Source organism: Apteryx mantelli, chromosome 24 (genome assembly GCF_036417845.1).
Source record: "Apteryx mantelli isolate bAptMan1 chromosome 24, bAptMan1.hap1, whole genome shotgun sequence".
Classification (NCBI taxonomy): domain Eukaryota; kingdom Metazoa; phylum Chordata; class Aves; order Apterygiformes; family Apterygidae; genus Apteryx; species Apteryx mantelli.
The window spans coordinates 5,378,512-5,398,895 of NC_090001.1; the positions used below are offsets into that span (position 1 = coordinate 5,378,512).

A 20,384-nucleotide genomic window follows, 5' to 3' on the forward strand; every position below is an offset into this window, starting at 1 on the left:
GGGAGACACTGAAATAAGCCCAGTTAATCAGCCTGGCTCCCTTTTCTGACAGTGCTCAGAAAGTCAGTTCAAAAAAAAGATGTCTTAGATCCTTGCTCTTCCCTGATCCCCTTCCCTAAACATTCCTTAGAAACTTGTATAGTCCCACAAGTGCCCCTTGAATAGCCAAAATCTTCATGTCTTCTTTCCCCCTTCTTATCAGTTGCAAAGTCCAGGGAGGACCTCTCCAAAGCTGCGCCTGTAGTTTCTTCACGGACCACCAATGAGTGACCAGAGACTTTTGAGCTTGCCATTGTTTCTGTTATCCCTTGTCTATCAAGTTTGTGTCACTGCGTGTTTTGTTAAGTGCTTCCCTCTTTGCTTATTATCCCTTTTGCCCTGAAAAGACCCATGCTCAGATAACCTTAATGTAGCAGATGCTCTCAAATTCCATGAACCCTTACATCAGCCAGACAGGCGTACTGACTAGTAGCTTGTTGACCCAGGACTGCTCCCTTTCTTCACCCCTCCTCTCCATTTTCCCATTCTTGATTCACCTTGATCTCTTCCTTTCCCTGCCTTTGGCCCTTCACCTGAACATCCCAGCACAAGCTTTGTGCACTCCCACAATCCCCATCAAAAAACATCTCAGACCAAGTTCTACACAGTCTCACAAACCCCACACAATATCCCACAAGGAATTTGCTGTTCCCAGGAGACCCTGGATAATTTTCTCTCCTTGTGATCAGCTACAGAGTAGTGCTTGGCCCTTTGCAGGGCTACACTGGGAAAGCTCCCTCAGTGCCCATCCTTCATTGACCCCAGAGCTCTGGTCTCTGTTATCTACTGCCCGATACTCTGGAGAGCTGGGTTGCTACTCAAGGGGACCTAAACACACTGCAGATTTGGGCTGGCAGGAGCCTCCTGAAATTCAGTCAAGGAAAGGGCAGAGTCCTGGACCTGGGCTGGAACAACCCCAACAGCCCCATGCAAAAGATGGCCTAGGTGCTGACAGGTGAGAGAGCAGCTTTGCAGAAGAGGACCTGGGGCTCTTCATGAGGAAGCTGAAGAGGAGTCAGTAATGTGCCCTGGTGGAAAACACCATCAACCGAGATGTGACTCCCAAGGCCTCCTACTGCAGACAGAAAAAGGAGTTGAGATCCGTGGAGAACCTGACCCCTAAGCCACGAATTTGCCCTCACTAGAGAAAAAAGATGACAAGGTTGCAAAATTTCCCACCGGTAGCAACACTACTTTATTGTCTTTATTTACACAACAGTGCACAACTGCTATGAGCTCTGGGTGAAAGCCAGAGTTTTCCTGAGCGCTTTTCTGAGGGCCTCCCTGACCTCCCTGTTCCGCAGGCTGTAGATGAGGGGATTGACCAGGGGCGTGAGGACAGTGTAGAAAAAGGAGAACACTTTGTTGAGCTGCCTTAGCCGGGGGGTTCTGGGCAGCATGTAGACAATGATGAGGGTGCCATAGAAAACAGTGACAACGGTGAGGTCAGAGGAGCAGGTGGAGAAGGCCTTCTGCCTGCCCACGCTGGATGGGATCCTCAGGATGGCAGCTATGATGCACATGTAGGAGGCCAGCGTGAACAGAAAGGGGAGGACCACATCCAAGAAGCCGAATATGAAAGCAACGAGCCTGACCTTCCTGGTGTCACTGCAGGCAAGCTCCAGCAATGGGGTAAGATCACAGAAGAAGCGGTCTATTGCCTCGGGGCCATAAAACTTCAGCTGGGCCAAGAAAGGAGTCACTGCTGTAGGGATAAGGAATCCCATTAGCCAAGACCCAGCCGCCATCTGGAAACAGACCTTCCAGGTCATGAGGCTGGCATAGAGCAAGGGCTGGCATATGGCCAAGTACTGATCGTAGGACATCATGGCCAGCAGGTAACACTCTGCAGCTGCAAAACTGCCAAAGAAATAGAACTGAGCAATACAGCCCTGAACGGAGATGGTCCTGTCCCTGGTCAGGAGGCTGGCCAGCAGTCGAGGCAGGATGGTGGAGCTGTAGCAGATCTCCAAGGAGGACAGATTGCCCAGGAAGAAGTACATGGGGGTATGAAGATGCCGGTCTGCAACCACCAGCACAACGATGAGGATATTCCCAACCACACACATCAAGTAGATCATGAGCGAGAGGAGGAAGAGTGGTCTCTGGAGTGCTGGGATATTCCCCATTCCCAGCAGGAGGAACTCCATCGGTGATGTCCCATTGTCCCATTCCCATTTCTCCATCAGCATCATAGATCTGTCTTTCTTTTTCCTGCTTTCAAGAAGGAGGCCTGTAAAAAAAGAATATTTCTTTCTGTATTAAAACATGGGAAGAAAGTTTTTGCCAGAAGAATAGTCACGCGATTCTGCACTCAGCAAAAAACAAAACAAAACAAAAATACCCTAAAGAATAGTTGAGGTTGGAAGGGACCTATGCAGACCATCTGGTCTAACCCCCCTGCTCAAGCAGTCAGCTACAGCAGGTTGCCCAGGACCATGTCCAGTCAGGTACTGAGTATCTCAAGGATGGAGATTCCACCGCTTCTCTAGGCCACCTGTTCCAGTGTTCAACCACCCTCACAGTGAAGAAGTTTTCTTATGTTCAGATGGAATTTCCTGTGTTTCTGTTCGTGTCCATTGCCTCTCATCCTGGCACTGGGCACCAGTGAGCAGAGTCTGGCCCTGTCCTCTTGACACCCTCCCTTCAGATATTTATACGCATTGATAAACTCCCCCCTAAGTCTTCTCTTCACCAGGCTGAACAGTCCCAGCTCTCCCAGCCTCTCCTCGTATTAGAGATACTCCAGTAACCGCAATCATCTTTGTGGCCCTTTGCTGGACTTGCTCCAGAAAGTCCATGTCTTGTACCTGGGAGCCAGGTACTCCAGATGAGACCTCACCAGAGCTGAGCAGAGGGGAAGGATCCCCTCCCCTGACCTGCTGGCAATGCTCTCCCTAAAGCAGCCCAGGATACTGTTGACCACCTTTGCCGCAAGGGTGCATGGCTGGTTCATGTTCAACTTGTCCACCAGGACACCCAGGTCCTTCTCTGCAAAGCTGCTCTCCAGCTGGTCAGCCCCCAGAGTGTGCTTGTGCATGGATTTATTTCTCCTCAGGTGCAGGACTTCACACTTCCATTTATTGAACTTCACGAGGTCCCTCTCTGCCCGTTTTTCCAGTCTGTCAAGGTCCCTCTAAATGGCAGCACAATCACCTGGTGTATCAGCCACTCCTCCCAGGTTTGTATCGTTTGAAAATTTGCTGAAGGTACATTCGGTCTCATCACCTAAGTCAATAATGAAGACATTAAACAGTATTGGCCCCAGTGTTGACCCTGGGGGACACCACTAGTGAGTGGCCTCCAGCTGGACTTTGTGCCACTGATCACAACCCTCTGAACCCAGCAGTCCAGCCCGTTTTCAGTCCACCTCATGGTCTACTTATCTAGCCACATTTAATCAGATTGTCTATGAGCATGCTACGGGAGGCAGGGTCAAAAGCCTTACTGAAGCTGAGAAAAACAACATCCACAGCTGATGGATGAACATCCATTGACATTCCCTTTATTGGCTCCATGGTGAGAAACAGGATTTTCCAGAGGGGAAAACCACTCATCTGAGGAGCATCCCCTTTTGACCACAGGCATGAGCTGCCCCACTGAGTTACTGTCTTTATACTGTGACATTAACAGAGAATGTCCTCCTGCTCGAGCTGAGACAGCCTTGTTAACCGTGTTCAAAGTTATCCCCTTAGCACCCAGCTGAGATGTCGAGGAAAGAGATCCTTCTGCTCTAAGGCCTGAAACAGATATTGCAGAGAGGGGAAAAAGGAAATCCCACTCCCAAAAGGACTCCTCAGGTGAAAGCATATCATGCCAGACACCTTTTCTCCTTGCACAAAAACAATCAGCCCTGCAAAGGCGGAGTGGTCCTGGCTCTCTGTAGCTCTTTTTGGAGGAGAAAAGATTGTTCCTAGACAGCCCAGCTTTTTACACGGACATAGCTCCGATCAAGGGTTTCAAGCAGAGATGCACAAAGGACTTCACAGTGGACTGTCTCAGTCGATAGCTAGAATCTGCTCATTGGAGCCTCTCTGGGGAGAAAAGTGAGAAGAAGAAACTTTTTGCAGGGAGCAAGGGAAAAGCACAGGGAAGATCATTGGCTTGACATCTTTTCCTCCTCAGCGGTGGTTCCGGAGGGTTCAGGGGCTGCCTGCCTGAACACCGCAGCCCAGCAGCTGGACCTCAGCATGGACAGCTGTGCTCATGGGGCTCCCTGCTCAGCACTGCTGGGCACTGGCAGGGGGGGCCCCAGTATGCTGGCGTGAGGGGGACAGGAGCAAGGTCAGAGGCATGGCAATGACCAGGACATGCCTGAATGCATGGTCACGGAAAGTCTCTGCCTGAGACACGCAGCCCTCCGCCCAGTGCCCCTCCTGGGGGGGTTCACAAAAACAGGGAAGGAGAAAATCATTTCCCTGATGATTCCCTTCAGCTGCCATTAGACCTATTACAGTGACTTAGAGACGCCAAAGGCAGACACCCAGCTTGCCTAGAGAATTCCTGGGAGGGATGAGTCCCTCCAAACAGCCACACTCCCCCAAACTGACTTTACACTCACCTTCTCAACTGGGATGAATTGCTTCTGCAGGTGATAATGACAGCGTTAGGAGAGGTCACCAGCATCGCTACAGAATGGCTGACATCCCCAAGCCTCTGCCTGGGTGCGTGAGAGTCAGTGCTGAAAAATCTGAGAGTCTCATACCAAAATTACAGGTCTTTGAATGACGGAGAGAAGAAAGATAGACAAGAGACAGAGACAGAAAAACAGGGAGACAGAGAGGCAGCAGAAGGGAAACAGAGATCGAGAGCAAAAGAGACACAGAGAAGGAGAGAAAATGATAGATGGAAGGAGAGTAGGAAAGACTCCCTGCCCAGACTGTTCCTCCATCCCGGCTGAGGTGGGTTAATGCCCCGGGGTTGGCTCCAACACACCAGCAGCCCAGCTGTAAGTCAGCATCCCCAGTCCCGCCCCAGGATCTCTGCTCTGCAGTGCCAGGGACTCGGGTGCGGGGGGAGTCTGGGGGAAGGAAGGAGCTGGGTGGGGAGACAAGAAGGAAGGGACAGGACTGAAACTGTGGTCTCACTCACAAACTTTCCCTTTGCAAACACCCAGCAGCAAAATAAATAGCACCCTGACTTGTCTCAGGACATCTAGCACCAACCTCCAACCGTCGGCACGCAGGGGTGACCTCTGCGCCGATGGTGCCTCAGAATGGCGATCAAGGTTGGGGTCCCACCCTCTGCAACTTCCCCATCACATCCTTGTCTTCCCTGAACTCTCTGCAAACCCCAAACCAAGGCTCAGGCTTTGTCCTGCCATTGCCATCTTCTTCCAGCTGTTCCTGCAGGGAGACCCCAGAAGTACCAGAGTGTCCTGAGGTTTATAGCAGAAACAAATCTTCGAAGGTTCCTGCCACAGCTCAGCTCTCCCCAGGGACTGCAGAGAGTGAGCAATGCATAATTGGCTCTCAAAGGAGACTGGAACCTCTGATTTGGTGAGAACTTTGTAAATTCCTCCGGCAAGGCTTCCTTTCTTCATACTTCTGGGTCATTTCAACTCTGGGTCATGCTCTTTTGAAAAGGAACTGAGGAAGGCAGTGCTAGGACTCCTCCAGTCTCATGAAGCAGAACCAGGGGAGATGCCATGACATGGGATTCCCTTCCCCTCCCTGCAGACAACTGTCTATTCACTGACTCTCTCAGGTTTAGAGAGCCCTGATCGCCTGACTTGGTCCCTCCAGCCTCCCGCAATGGTCAGCAGGGAGGAAGAGGCTGAGCCACAGGCATTTCCTCCCAGCCATGGAGACTTGCCCTGGGCAATGGGGTGAGTCCCCCTGGGGTGCCAGGCTCTGTCTCTCCCCGAGGGGAGAGAGCCCCCTAACCTGTCTCCGAGGCACAGGGGCCTGGCGTGTTGGGGGTTGAAAGGATCAGAGCTACTGACATGTCCTCCTGGTTCAGGCCCATCTCTCCTTCCTGGAAGGTGCCCAGGGGCCTCCTTTGCTCCTGTTGTGGCACAAACGTAAGCTGCAGGAGGTCTGGTTCCTCTTAATCATGTTGGACTTGCGTGTCATGAGGTGCAGTCTCTTCAGCCACTGCTCTGGCTGGAAGGGGAGGGGAACGTGGACCCATGGATGCAGACATTTGTGCTGTGGCTTCTAAGGACAAGAGACATTTGCCTCAGTGGGAGGACTGGGGGGGTTTTATGAGAATCACAGTCATTTCAGTATAAGTGCCAACACAGCTGTGCGCACTGGAGCTTGACGCATGCTCTCCTCATCCCTTCAGGAGTGCTGATGTGCAGGAGACCTTTCCCTCTCCCCAGCCCTTGTAGTGTGTCTCTGGCCTCCAGCTGCCTTTTGGGAAGTCTGGGAATCACCTTGAAGCTCCGTGTCACATCTCCACACTCTCTCAGCCTTTCTCTAGTACCCAGGAGTGTCAGAAATGGTCACAGAAACATATATCATAAAATCAAATAATAATTTGTGTTGGAAGGGACATCCAGATGTCCATAATCCCAGCTGCTGCTCCAGGAAGGGTCAGGTTGACGTCAGACTATGTCGCTCAGAGCTTTATCCCATAAAGCCTTGAAAACCTCCAAGGATGGAGATTGCACAACCTCTCTGGGCAACCTCTTCCAATGCTTGACTACCCTCCTGGCGAAACAAATGCTACCTCTGCCCAATCTGAACCACTCTCCCTTCAACTTCTGCTTGTTGTCTCTTGTCCACCCACAGTGCACTACTGTGAAGGGCCTGGCTCTAACACCATTATAACCACATCATAGGTATTGGGAAGCTGCAATTACTACCCCCAAAGCCATCTTTTCTCCAGGCTGAACAAGCCCTCTTCCTTCACCTCTCCTCATAGGGCAAGTGCTGTAACCCCCTGAGCTTCTTCATGACCCTCTACTGAACTCACTCCAGTTTGTCAATGTCTTTTCTATATTGCGGGCCTGAAACCGGACACAGTAATCTAGAGTGCTCTGGTGTGCACTCTACTGTGTCTAACAAGCACTGAGTCATGGGGAGTGATCACCTCGCTTGGTCACACGGCCTGGGATGCTGTTGGCCTCCCCTGCTGCATGGGCACACTGCTGGCTCATGTCCACCTTGCTGGGCACCATGATGGCCAGGGCCTTCTCCACAGAGCTGCTCCCGGCCAGTCTGTCCCCAGCCTGAATGACTGCAAGAGGTCTTCCTTCCGAAGGGGAGGATCTGGAATCGTCCTGTGGTAGTCTGTGTAAATATACAGACTAGGTAATCTCTTTGGGGGTTCACCTGCTGTTTGGCAATTTAAAAGACAATCTTTGCTGAGGCCTAATGTGGATGTTTCTTAACTGTTCTAGCACTTTCCTTCACAGACGAGCTGTAAGCAGAGTCACCAGTCAAAACCGGATCCAACTGGCCTTGAGGTGCAAGGGATGTATAACTATAGCATTCCAAAAAAGGAAAGGGTTTTGATTATGACATTTGATGGGTTAAAATGTTTCTCAAATATGTGAGAAAGTACATAAAAGGCCTTGTTCCTGGTGGCATGCAGAGACCACACTGGTGAGGCTTATTGTCATCATTGCCACCACGTGCTCTCTCCTATAACTAGCTATAGTAAATGAAGCTTCTGCTGTGATGTAACCCCAAAGTACTGAGAATTTCTTAGACAGTCCTTTTCGGAATTCCATGAGGATCCTGTTGGCTTCTCTAGGTCCTTCTGGATAGCTGCCATGTCCTTGAGCGTATAGACCAGTCCTCCTGATTTCTTGTCATGTGCAGGCCTCTCCCAGGTGACTGATAATGTTGTAAAACAGGGCAGGTCCCAGGACAGACCCCTGAAAGACTCCACTTCTTTATGGTCCCCAGGGACAGTACAACCCATCCACCTCTCTATTCTGAGCACAGTCACCTAACCAGTGTTTCGTTCATCTGGGCATCGACCCACCTAGACTATCACGTCCTGACTTTCATACAGGACTATTGTGGGAGACTGAAAAGTCCTGCTAAAGAAAACTTTAAGTGCCATTCACTGCTCTCCCCTCCTCCACAAATCCAGCTGTTTTATCCTAGTAGGCAATCAGGTTGGTCAGGCATGATTAATCCTTGGGAAATCCATGATGACGGTTCACAGGCACATTCTCCTCTATGTGCCCAGTGGTTTTCCAAGGGGATTCACTCCATGATTTCCCCAGGGACTGAAGTGAAGATGGACTGAACAAACAGCCAGGCTGTTGTTCCTTGGATCATGCTTTTGGCCTTTTTTGAAGAAGGGTGCAAACTTTGCTTTCCTCCTGCCATTGGGAAAGGATGCTGTCCAGTTTTCTCAGCATGGTCAGATGCAGCCCGCTGAGTCCCATGGACCTGAGATGTCGAGTTCTCACAGCTGAGTCAATCCTCATGCACTGCCGGATCCCCATCCACAGTTCTCCTTCTTGAACTTTTGCACTAATCACGGAGGTCTTTCTCAGCATTCTGTGTGTCCACTCTCACTACGCCTCCAACTCCATTCAGCAATGGCTCCACTGTTTCCTTTTTCAGCCTTTGACTACTCATGAAGCCACAGAAGGTTTCCTGACAGGCAGCAGGGCCTGTGGCAGGAAGCGCAAATTCAGGTGCCAATGGGCACATGTGCAGAGGGACACACAGCACCCATAGCCATGCATTTAGACCCTTGGACATGTGAGGAGAGCCCCTGGCTCTCCCACTAGCCTTACACCATCAAAACATGGCAGAAGCTTCTCAGCCAGCTGCAGAGCAACGGGGTTGGACCCCTTCATTTCCAAGTAGCTGCGGATGTTTCTCAGCAACATCAGGCTTTCCACACACATGTCCCTGTGAGCACCCTACAGCCACTCCATGATGTCTGGGAGGAGGCTCTGCATTTTTCTTGCCTGTGTGAAAGACAACTTCCTTTTGTGATGCAAGGAAAGACACTCTGGCTGCCAAAAGTGCTGTGGTTGCTGATTTCCCATCAGGGCTCAGTGTCCAGGGCCAGGAATCTGCACAAACCATGGCTTGACCACAGAGGGTGCAGTGCAGAGAACAAATCTCCAAGTGGGCCCTGATATATGGAGGACCTCCTCTGTACGGAGGAAGGCTGCTGCCTCTAGGCCCAGGAGCAGCTGGCTGCGTTAGCCTGGTCCTGCGTTCTGGCTCATTGTCCCTCTCAGTAGGAATCTGGGCACAGCATTCTCACAATTGATGCCATTTGGAGCTGGCTTGCTTGGTGCTGGGACTGGATCTCTGCCGGGCCCAGCCAAGACATGCCAGCAGTGGGAGCTCTTCCCGGTGGGTACTGGTGCCTTTTTCCTTGTGCAGCACAGCCAAGGGCCTGGCATGAAAGACTTGGGGCAGCTGAAGGGGTCAGCGGGGAGTTGGGAGCAGCCACTGCACCTCCTGATTACCAGCAAAGTCCAAGCCACTGGGTGACCCACCACCTCCTGTCAAACCCCAGGCTGCCAGCATGGCTTCACTCAGCTGCCTTCCTGGATCAGCATGACCATCATCGGGGAGGTCTCATGTATCATGCAGGCTCTGCCAGGGTCCCTGTCCCAGGCCTTGCTGCCTGCCCAGGTTTTGCAGGAGCCCTACTCCAGCCCCTAACTTTGCCCCAACCCTAGCCTGGGTTTCCAGCCTGCTGAGCAAGGTCGGCAGATGCAGGGACAGTGTAGGATGGAGATTGCCTGGGCATAGCCAGCCTAGGTGTTTGCGTGCAGAGAGGCACAAGCAGGATTCAGCAGCCCTGTGTGCTGGCAGTCGGAGGTCTGGCACTGGGTATGTTGCATCCATCGGCCCAGGAGAGGTCTCTGCTTGGGGGCACACCGGGAGGGGAGAGGGGACCCAGAGAGGCAGGTGCCAGCCTGGGGCAAGCGAGGCCTCGTCTGGAAACTCACAGGCAGGGGAAGAATGTGGGTGTTGTCCCTGTCGGGGCTGGACTGCTTGAGCAGCAGCTGGTCCTCCAGCAAGCTCAGCAGCTCCCGCAGCATGTCCGTCACAGCCGTAGGCTTAGCCATCATCGCCTTCCACATGGTCACAGCAGTGCTGCAGGCCCAGAGCACTCTCTCAGTGGTGCCTCCTTGGCCACAGTGCCATAGCCTGGGCAAGCCCTGGAGGTTCCCGGCTTTGCGGCAGCCCTGCCCCTGCCAATCCCCTCCTCACTGGGAGCCCCAAGAGAGTTCTGCCCAGGCAGGCAGGACATGACCAAGCTGAAGTCCCTTGTGCGGCAGACAGGGAGCATGGCAGCTGCACTCTGGGGCTGAAGGCATGGACACTTGGTCAGCTCTGGCTCCTGAAGGCCTGCTTGGTGCATCAGGGCTGGGAAATGGTGGGAGAGACAGACAGCCCTGTCCCTCAGGGGTGTCCTGGAGATCTCCTTGGCTCTCACCATCTTTGGGCCCTTCTCCCCATGGGATGAGCTCTCGAGGCTGATGGGTGCCACATCTGTCGCAGAGTGGGGAGCAGTACCGCAAGCTCACGATCACCTCATCAGGGTTCGAGGAATCCAGCTGGCAAAGGGTCCTGTTTAGGGCGACCCAGGCTGCCAACTCCCTGACGTACTTCAGGCTCCTGTAGAGGCACCTTATGATCTGTGGCACCTGGAAGAGACATGGGTGAGAGTGGGGCTGCTGCCAGAGAGCAGCCATTACCCCAGTCCCCACTGAGATCTCCTTCCCTCTCCATCACTCCCCCACTCCTTGCTGCCTTCAAAGGCTGTCAGGTGCCCAAGAACCATGGGTCTGGTGGGGAAAGCAATGCCCCAGAGGGCTCAAGCCCCAGGCACACCAGCCGCAGGCTGCTTACATCTTCCAGCAGAGAGACAGTGTCCAGCATGAACATTTTTAGCATGTGGGTAGCCACCACCATGCTGTAGGTGCTGCAGTTCCTCATGCCCTCAATGGCTGTGACAACAATGTCTGTCCTCTCAGAAGGCTTCAGGTCTTTCACAAACAGCTATGGGAGAAAGGAGGTGAGGGAAGAAATGCCACACTGTGTGAGAGGGAGGAGCGGGGCAATGCTGGCACCATGGCCCCAGGAGAGCTGGGAGTAGGTGATGTGCTGAGCAGTGGCACCATGGGGCATGTGGACAGAAGACCATCAGGCCAAGGGAGGGAGGCTGGTGTCAGGGTCACAGTGCACTGGTTCTGCAGGCAACCACAGCTTGCTGGTGGCCAGCAAGGCTGGAGCTGCTGCTGTGACACTTGGAGTGAAGCAGGAGTAGCATTCTTGAAGATAAGAAAAGCAGCAGCCTGCCTAGAGATGATGAAGGGGCCCAAGGAAGAAGGAGAAGACTCCAGATCTAACTATTACTATTGGTCCAAACTATCACTTGAGGGGTGGAGAATTTAGATTGTAAGAGTATAATTGCCCAGGAGTTTCTTTGTTCGGGGTCCCTCTTCGGAGGCACCCAGCTTGAGCTGTAATTACTGCACATGTGTCATTAAATTTTATTTCTCTCCAATCTGACTTTGAACTTCTGCCTCAGCGGGAACCTAGGGTTGGACCCTGTTATGGAGGCCGGCGAGCCTGATTTTCCATAACAGTTTGGCACCCCAGATGGGACCCTAGGCGACCACCGTCAGGGCCTCTCGTCTCCAAACGATCATCTGGTGCCATCGGGTGAGTTCACCTGGGATCTCTGGCAATGGGAGGCACCGAGAGGGTGAGTCTTAAATTCCTGCCTAGATTCTAAATTCTGGTTTGGTAACAAAGGGCACTGTAAGGGGTACGCAGGCTGATCACTGTAAGGCATACCAGGTACTACATTCTAGGGAGAGTGGGTTCGAGTCCCACCCCCAGGGTTTGAGTGGGTTCAAGTCCCACCCCCAGGGTTTGAGTGGGTTCAAGTCCCACCCCCAGGGTTTGAGAGGGTTCGAGTCCCATCTCACTCCAGGGTTTGAGAGGGTTCGAGTCCCGTCTCACTCCGGCTGGAAGGGGGGAGTGCACAGCCTGATCAGCGTAAGGTGCACTGCAAGACTAACTTAGAGTTACTGTGACTAGTGTGAGTGCGTGTGACCTGGGAACCGAAGGGGGCACCCATCGGCTGACAGAGCCGCCCACTGCGAAGGGACAGCAGTCCTAGCAGTCAAAGACTCGGGTAGTGTGAGCGTAGTGCCCAGAGAGAGAGTAAGAGAGAGAGAGAGTGTAATCATGCCAGCTGCAGGGGGTAATGAAAATTTAAATTCTGGTGTTGCTGAGGGGAAAAAAAAAAAAAGTATATTACAAGGAAGTGCGCTGCCTGATCAGCATAAGGTGCACTTTTCAGGAACTCAATATGGGAAACAAGTTCAGCATAGAAAAGGGGATGCCCTTAGCTGAAATGTTGCAAAACTAGAGAAAGATTGATGGTACCAAAAACCTAAAAAAAAAAAAAAAAGTTTGATCCAACTATGTCAGGAGGATTGGCTGTTCCTGACAAAGGATGGTAACCTGGCGGAACGATGGCCACCACAGGGAACCTTTGATCATCAGGAATTAACTTTCCTGCATCACCATTTGGAGGATAGGTTCCCCAGACAAATGGATTATTGGTGTGTATGGGACAGTTGGGCAAAGAAAAATTTTTCTCAGAATGCTGCAAGTAGTGCAGCTGCTAAAAATCATGTGGAAACCGCTCCACCCTATGTGCTATCCTCTGCTTCAAATTCTCTATACCCCCTCCTTCCCTTCCTCTTCCGCCTCTCAAACTCCTTCGCATGTCGTTCCTGTGCCAGGAGAGCCCCCGCCAGGTCTGGACGGGGCACCTCGGGTAGCTACAATGCGAATTTACTAATTCCGGGGGCCCCAAGATTGGATTGCATGGAGTCAACAAACTCCCAGGCTTCGGGAAGATTCATAGAAAGTGTTACAAATCGTAAGAGGAATAGTGCGGGTGTACGATCCTACCTGGGGGGGATGTGCAAATGCTCCTTGAAGCCTTGTTCACTCACTCAATTCTGGATGCAAGTTGTCGCTGGACAGAACAAGGGGGTGTTGCAGCTGCTCGAACAGCCTGGCCGGCTGTGGACCCCGGGTGGAATTATAATGTAGAGGCAGCTTACCGGCAGTTGCAATTAGCCAAACAAGGCTTAGAAAAAGCTATACGTTTGGCAGGACAAAAGACTGTGAATTGGTCTAAAATGAGGGAGTGTCAGCAACAACCTGAGGAACACCCCTCAGCTTTCCTTTCCAGACTATTTAAACAAATCCGAATGTTTGGAGGGGGGGATAGACCCAGAAGCCGAGGCTAACAGGCCTCTAATAGTTTCCACATTTGTAGATCAAACGGCCTCGGACATTAAAAAGCATTTTTTTTTAAACATGTTCCTGACTGGCCAGGGAAGTCTATGGACAAAATAGTACGTTTAGCCACATTTGTATATAATGGTCGAGCTGAAGAGAAGGGGAAAGAGAAAAGATGACAAAAGAAAGAGGAAGTGAGTGTGTTAGCAGCTGTGTTAAGAGACAGGTTTAAAGAAACTAGAGGAAGGGGGCGAGTAAGGGCCAGAGAAGACGGACAGAATCAAAGCAAACATATTGTATGCTTAGGAGTTAATGATTACTGCCATTCTTGTGGGGAACAAGGGCACTGGAAGAGGGAATGCCCAGTGAAGCCCCGCATGCCCAGGAATAGAGGGGACAGCATGAGACAGTCGAGTACTGGGAATGACACCAGGCAATTCCCAGCCAGTCCACAATGACAGGAGATGGGAGACCCAGAAAATACTGTGGGAGTTGGGGTGACTTCATGGGATATAGATTTGGACTTCAGGGGGCAGATAATGGCAAATATAGCAGGTCAAGAAATTCCCTTCTTAGTGGATACCGGAGCTACCCTTTCTCTTCTGAATTTTGAGCCTAAAGGATGTAACTCGTCAGATAAAATAACAGTACAGGGAGTAATGGAAAAAGGCAAACGAACATTAACTAAGCCCTTATTCCTCACTATTGCAGGTAAAGGAGTGTGGGGACATGTCATAATTTCCATGGATTCACCCTGTTGCCTTTTAGGGAGGGATCTCTTACAAGCCTTGGACACTCAGATCTGCTTACAGCTGGAAGGGATGAAATTAGTAATAATGGGCTCATGTGTTCTGGCTGAGCCACCAGAACCAGAGTCAACTAATCTGCAAATTCCAACAGGTTTAGAATCAGTTCCTGGAAAATTATGGAGCTCTTCAGGAATGGATGTTGGACTATTGAAATCAGCTAGTCCAGTCTCAATCAAAACAAAGGGGGGATTACCTCCTGCAGTTAAACAATACCCTATCCCAAAGGAAGCAGAGAAAAGTATGCAAAAGCAAATTGATCACTATTTAAAATTGGGTGTCCTTAGAGTTTGTGAATCCCCATACAACACCCCGATTCTGCCAGTGAAAAAGAATAGGCAGGATTCTGATGGCGATCCAGAGTATCGGTTTGTACAAGACTTAAGAGTTATAAACCAACATGTAATTGCTCCACATCCAGTAGTTCCTGACCCATCAACTATATTATTACAGATACCCCATTGGGCAACTTATTTTACTGGGATTGATTTAAGTGCAGCCTTTTTTAGTATACCAGTAGCTGAGGACAGCCAAGATCTTTTTGCCTTCACTTGGAAAGGACAACAACTAACTCGGACTAGACTACCACGAGGATTTACTGGGTCTCTGACTATTTTTTCGCGTATACTTAAAAATGATCTTGCGGATATCGAACTTTCAGGATGTTCAGTGTTAATACAATATGTGGATGATTTGTTATTAGCAAGTAAAGATTACAAGACTTGTTTGAAAGACTCTGTTTCTCTATGTAACGCTCTTGCAGAGAAAGGGCATCGAGCATCTCCGTCCAAGCTCCAGCTGTGTCAACAAGAGGTAAAATATTTGGGGTTTATCTTGAAGGAAAGACACAGATTAATTGTTCCAGAATGAGTAAAGGCAATTCTTGATATGCCCCATCCTATGACAAAAAAGCAACTCAGGGGATTTTTAGGATCTGTAGCATTTTGCCGACCATGGATTCCTGGGTTGGGAGAGCTTACCAAACCTTTGGTCCAGGCAACAAAAAAGGAGGAGACAGAGCCTTTGACCTGGAGTCCAGAAAAAGAGAAAGCTTTTACATGTGTAAAAAGGGTGTTGGTCTCAGCCCTGGCTCTAGGACTACCAGATTATAGTAAGGCATTTGAATTATTCAGTCATGAACGACAGGGAGTAGCAAGTGGAGTACTCACTCAAAACCTAGGTCCTCATCGTAGGCCAGTGGCCTATTACTCCACCCAGCTAGATGCGGTAACCAAAGGCACTCCAGGATGCATCAGAGCGATAGCAGCTACAGCAGCCCTTATTGAAAAAACACGACCTGTAGTTTTGGGTCACCCAATGACTGTGTATGTGCCACATAAAGTAGAACTGTTAATGAAACAATATGCTACTCAAGCACTGTCCCCACGGAGAGCTCATTGCTATGAACTAGTAATACTCCACGCAGATAATGTGACCTTAAAGAGATGCAACATCTTAAATCCAGCAACATCCCATCCATCCAGTATCCCTCCTGGGAAACCTGCAGGTTCAATTACCTCTCTGAAGTGCCTGTACACCAATGCACGCAGCATGGGGAATAAACAGGAAGAACTAGAGATGTGTGTGCGGTCGCAGGGCCATGATCTCATTGCCATTACAGAGACATGGTGGGATAGCTCGCATGACTGGAGTGCTGTCATGGATGGCTACGTGCTTTTTAGGAAAGACAGGCCAGGAAAGCGAGGTGCTAGAGTTGCTCTTTATGTGAGAGAGCAACTGGAATTCATTGAGCTCTGCCTAGGGGTGCATGGAGAGCGAGTTGAGAGCTTCTGGGTAAGGATGAAAGGGCAGGCTAGCATGGGTGACACTGTGGTGGGTGTTTACTACAGGCCACCTGATCAGGAAGAGGAAGTCGATGAGGCCTTCTACAGACAACTGGAAGTAGCCTCAAGATCCCAGGCCCTGGTTCTCATGGGGGATTTCAACCACCCTGATATCTGCTGGAGAGACAACACAGCTAGGCACAAAGAGTCCTGGAGGTTCCTGCAGAGCATTGGTGACAACTTCTTGACACAGGTGGTGGAGGAGCCAACGAGGAGAGGTGTGCTGCTGGACATTGTACTAACAAACAAAGAAGGACTGGTTGAAGATGTGAAGGCCGGGGGCAGCCTTAGCTGCAGTGACCATGAGATGGTGGAGTTCAGGATCCTGCAAGGAGAAGGCAGGGAACTAAAAAGGATCGAAACCCTGGAGTTCAGGAGAGGAAACTTTGGCCTCTTCAGGGACCTACTTGGAGGAATCCCATGGGTTAGGGCCCTAGAAGGAAGAGTGGTTCAAGAGAGCTGGTTAATATTCAAACATCACCTCCTCCAGGCTCAAGAGTGGTGCATCCCTATGAGTAAGAAGTCAAGCAAAGGAGGCAGGAGACCTGCATGGATGAGCAAGGAGCTCCTGGCAAAATTCAACCAGAAGAAGGAAGTCTACAGAAAGTGGAAAGGGGGACAGGCCACTTGGGAGGAATATAGAAACATTGTCAGAGTAGGCAGGGATGCGATGAGGAAGGCTAAGGCCCTTTTGGAGTTAAATCTGGCGAGAGATGTCAAGGACAGCAAGAAGGGCTTCTTCAAAGACATCAGTAGCAAGAGGAAGACTAGGGAAAATGTGGGCCCACTGCTGAATGGGGTGGGCGCCCTGGTGACGAAGGATGCAGAGAAGGCAGAGATACTGAATGCCACCTTTGCTTCAGTCTTTACTGCTCAGGCCAGCCCTCAGGAATCCCAGACCCTGGAGGCAAGAGAGAAAGTCTGGAGAGAGGAAGACTTTCCCTTGGTGGAGGAGGAGTGGGTTAGAGATCATTTAAGCAAACTTGACACCCACAAATGCATGGGCCCCGATGGGATGCACCCACGAGTGCTGAGGGAGCTGGCGGAGGTTATTGTTAGGCCACTCTGCATCCTCTTTGAAAGGTCCCGGAGAACAGGAGAGGTGCCTGAGGACTGGAAGAAAGCCAGCGTCACCCCAGTCTTCCAAAAGGGCAAGAAGGAGGACCCAGGGAACTACAGGCCAGTCAGCCTCACCTGCATCTGTGCAAAGGGGATGGAGCGGCTCATCCTGGAGGCCATCTCCAAGCATGTGGAGGAAAAGAAGGTGATCAGGAGTAGTCAGCATGGCTTCACCAAAAGGGGAAATCATGCTGAACCAATGTGAGAGCCTTCTCTGATGGAATGCCTGGCTGGGTAGATGAGGGGAGAGCAGTGGATGTTGTCTCCCTTGACTTCAGCAAGGCTTTTGACACTGTCTCCCATAACATCCTCATAGGGAAGCTCAGGAAGTGTGTGCTAGATGAGTGGACAGTGAGGTGGATTGAGAACTGGCTGAATGGCAGAGCTCCGAGGGTTGTGATCAGCGGTGCAGAGTCTAGTTGGAGGCCTGTAGCTATCCCCCAAGGGGTCAGGACTGGGTCCAGTCTTGTTCAACTTCTTCATCAATGACCTGGATGAAGGCACAGAGTGCACCCTCAGCAAGTTTACCGACGATACAAAACTGGGAGGAGTGGCTGATACAGCAGAGGGCTGTGCTGCCATTCAGAGAGACCTGGACAGGCTGGAGAGGTGGGCAGAGAGGAACCTCATGAAGTTCAACAAAGGCAAGTGCAGGGTCCTGCACCTAGGGAGGAATAACCCCATGCAGCAGTACAGGTTGGGGGTTGACCTGCTGGAAAGCAGCTGTGCTGAGAAGGACCTGGGAGTGCTGGTGGACACCAAGTTAAGCACGAGGCAGCAGTGTGCCCTTGTGGCCAAGAAGGCCAAAGGTATCCTGGGGTACATCAGGAAGAGTGTTGCCAGCAGGTCGAGGGAGGGGATCCTTCCCCTCTCCTCAGCCCTGCTGAGGCCACAGCTGCAGTACTGTCTCCAGTTCTGGGCTCCCCAGTACAAGAGGGATGTGACACTACTGGAGCGAGTCCAGCGAAGGGCTACAAAGATGATGAGGGGACTGGAGCATCTCTCCTATGAAGAAAGGCTGAGAGAGACGGGCCTGTTTAGCCTGGAGAAGACTGAGGGGGGAATCTTATCAACGTGTTCAAGTATCTGAAGGGAGGGTGTCAAGAGGATGGAGCCAGACTCTTTTCAGTGGTGCCCAGCGACAGGACGCGAGGCAACTGGCACAAACTGAAACACAGACAGTTCCATCTGAACATGAGGAAAAACTCGTTTACTGTGAGGGTGACCGAGGACTGGAACGGGTTGCCCAGAGATGTTGTGGAGTCTCCTTCTCTGGAGATATTCAAAAGCCGCCTGGACGCGATCCTGCACAATGTCCTCTAGGTGACCCTGCTTGAGCAGGGGGGTTAGACTAGATGATCTCCTGATGTCCCTTCCAACCATTCTGTGATTCTGTGATTCTGTGAAAACCCTGTGGCAGTCAACTCCAAGTTAACTGCTGTCCTTTCCTGGTAAATGCAAAGAGTTCTGGACTATCTTCAGCTATCGGTATACTGAAAAAGGCTGCTGTTAGGTCAATCACAGTGAAACACGCGGCCCAGTGGGGTATTTGCAACAATGCAGTCGAAGGGTCAGGAACCACTGGGCGAGCAGCAATTACATATTGATTAATAGCTCTCAAGTCTTGTACAAATCAATAGTCCGGGTCACCATCGGAATCTCACCTATTCTTTTTAGCTGCTAAAATGGGGGGATTATACGGAGATTCACAGGTTTGTAGAATGCCTCATTTTAGATAATAGTCTCTCTGTCTCGGGATACTCCTTTCTGCCTCCTGTGGAATAACAGGACCTAACCTAATGCTAACCTTGCTCCCCACAATAATGGCAGGGTCCTCTCAATCCTGGTTGCCTGTCTCAAACATTCGGACTCCACCTTTCTCCCCCAAGTCTTCCTCGGCCTCTACCCCAGTTCCCTGCAATTCCATCTCTCAGGACTGCCGCCAGCATACTGACCTCCTCTTTTCTCTGTCGCTGCTTCTCCTTAGCTTTTTTCTCCTCCCTTCCATTATATACAAAGGTAGCCAAGCACACTATTTCATCCCTGGATTTTCCTGGCCAATCAGGAACATGCAAAGAGAAATATTTTTTTTATATCTGGAGATGTTTGGTCTACATAAGTAGAAACCACTAGGAGTCTGTTAGCCTCTGCCTCTAGGTCGATCCCTCCCCCGAACATGCTAATTTGCTTAAACAATCTGGACAGAAAGGCCGAGGGGTGTTCGTCAATTTGTTGTTGACACTCCTGGATCTTAGACCAATTTGCAGTTCTCTGTCTGGCCAAATGTATGGCTTCCTCTTTACCCTGTTTAGCTAATTATAACTGCTGATAAACTGCTTTTATGTTATGATCCCATCTGGTCTCCGCAGCTGGGCACGCTGTTCGGGCGGCCACCACACCTCCCTGTTTAGCCGAACGATGATTCACTTCTAGAAAAACGTGTTTCTTGTTGGGAGTGGAAAGGGCTTCAAGAAGCATCTGCACATCCCCCCAAGTGGGGTTATGTGTGCAAAATATTTCCCTTACTATTTGCAAAACGTTTTCCAGATCCTCCCTAAGCCTGGGAGTTTGTGGACTCCATGCAATCAAATCTTGGGGCACCCAGGGTTCGTAAACTCACCTTGTAGCTACTCGAGGTACCCTGTCCTGATGTGGTGGGGTGGCTCCCGGCACAGGAATGACTTGCAAAGGGGCTTGAAAGGTGGAGGTGGAAGGCAAAGGCAGTATAGAGAAGTTGAAGCAGAGGGCAGTGCATAGGGTGGAGCGGTTTCCACAAGCATTTTAGCAGCTGCACTACTTCCAGTATTCTGGGAAGAAACTTTCCTCTCGTTTTTAGACGTCTCCTTTTTTCTAGTGAACGCCCAGTTATCCCATGCATAGCAATAATGCATTTGTCCCAGGAATCTGTCTTCTAGGCGATGCTGTAAAAAGGTCAGTTCTTGTTGGTCCAAAGTCCCCTGCGGTGGCCACCGTTCAGCTGGGCTGCCCTCCTGGGGAAGGAGGGGCCAGTCTTCCTGGCACAAGATCACTAGCTTCTTTTTTCCTAACCCTACGGTACTGTCAATCTTTCTCCAGTTTTCCGGTACCTCGGCTAAGGGTGTCCCCTTCTCTACGCTGGGTACGTTTCCCATGTGTATCGGAGTCTTGTGGTGCACCTTACGCTGATCAGGCTGCGCACTCCCCCTTCCGGCCAGATTGAGATGGGACTCGAACCCTCTCAAATCCTGGAGGTGGGACTCGAACCCACTCTCCCCAAAACTTAAAGGCAGAATTTGAAAACACACCAGTCGGTACCTCCCCTCACCAAAGCTCCTAGGTGAACTCACCTGATGCCGGCCGTTGGAAGTTGGGAGATAAGAGGATCC

The 20,384-nt window shown here is 50.9% G+C and overlaps 1 protein-coding gene across 1 annotated transcript; it reads right to left on the reverse strand.

The window, feature by feature from the left end:
- Positions 1–1,268: 1,268 nt before the first annotated feature.
- Positions 1,269–17,139, reverse strand: LOC136994119 (olfactory receptor 5AP2-like). The gene is made up of 6 exons (XM_067310370.1): positions 17,095–17,139; positions 10,833–10,982; positions 10,497–10,627; positions 9,926–10,073; positions 2,956–3,175; positions 1,269–2,272 (listed from the first exon to the last, which is right to left on the reverse strand). Exons 1-6 carry the CDS (start codon positions 17,137–17,139, stop codon positions 1,269–1,271), a joined length of 1,698 nt encoding a protein of 565 aa, XP_067166471.1.
- Positions 17,140–20,384: the final 3,245 nt, after the last annotated feature.

What these genes read in the sequence shown, in the direction of transcription:
- LOC136994119 (XM_067310370.1), bottom strand. Translation starts at nt 17,139, where the DNA reads ATGGCCTCCAGGATGAGCCGCTCCATCCCCTTTGCACAGATGCAG. An exon ending in GAGGTGATCGTGAGCTTGCG is followed by an intron (nt 10,074 to 10,496) that starts GTACTGCTCCCC and finishes CTGGGCCTGCAG; the next exon opens with CACTGCTGTGACCATGTGGA. An exon ending in TGCGGCAAAGGTGGTCAACA is followed by an intron (nt 2,273 to 2,955) that starts GTATCCTGGGCT and finishes CTTTTTTTACAG; the next exon opens with GCCTCCTTCTTGAAAGCAGG.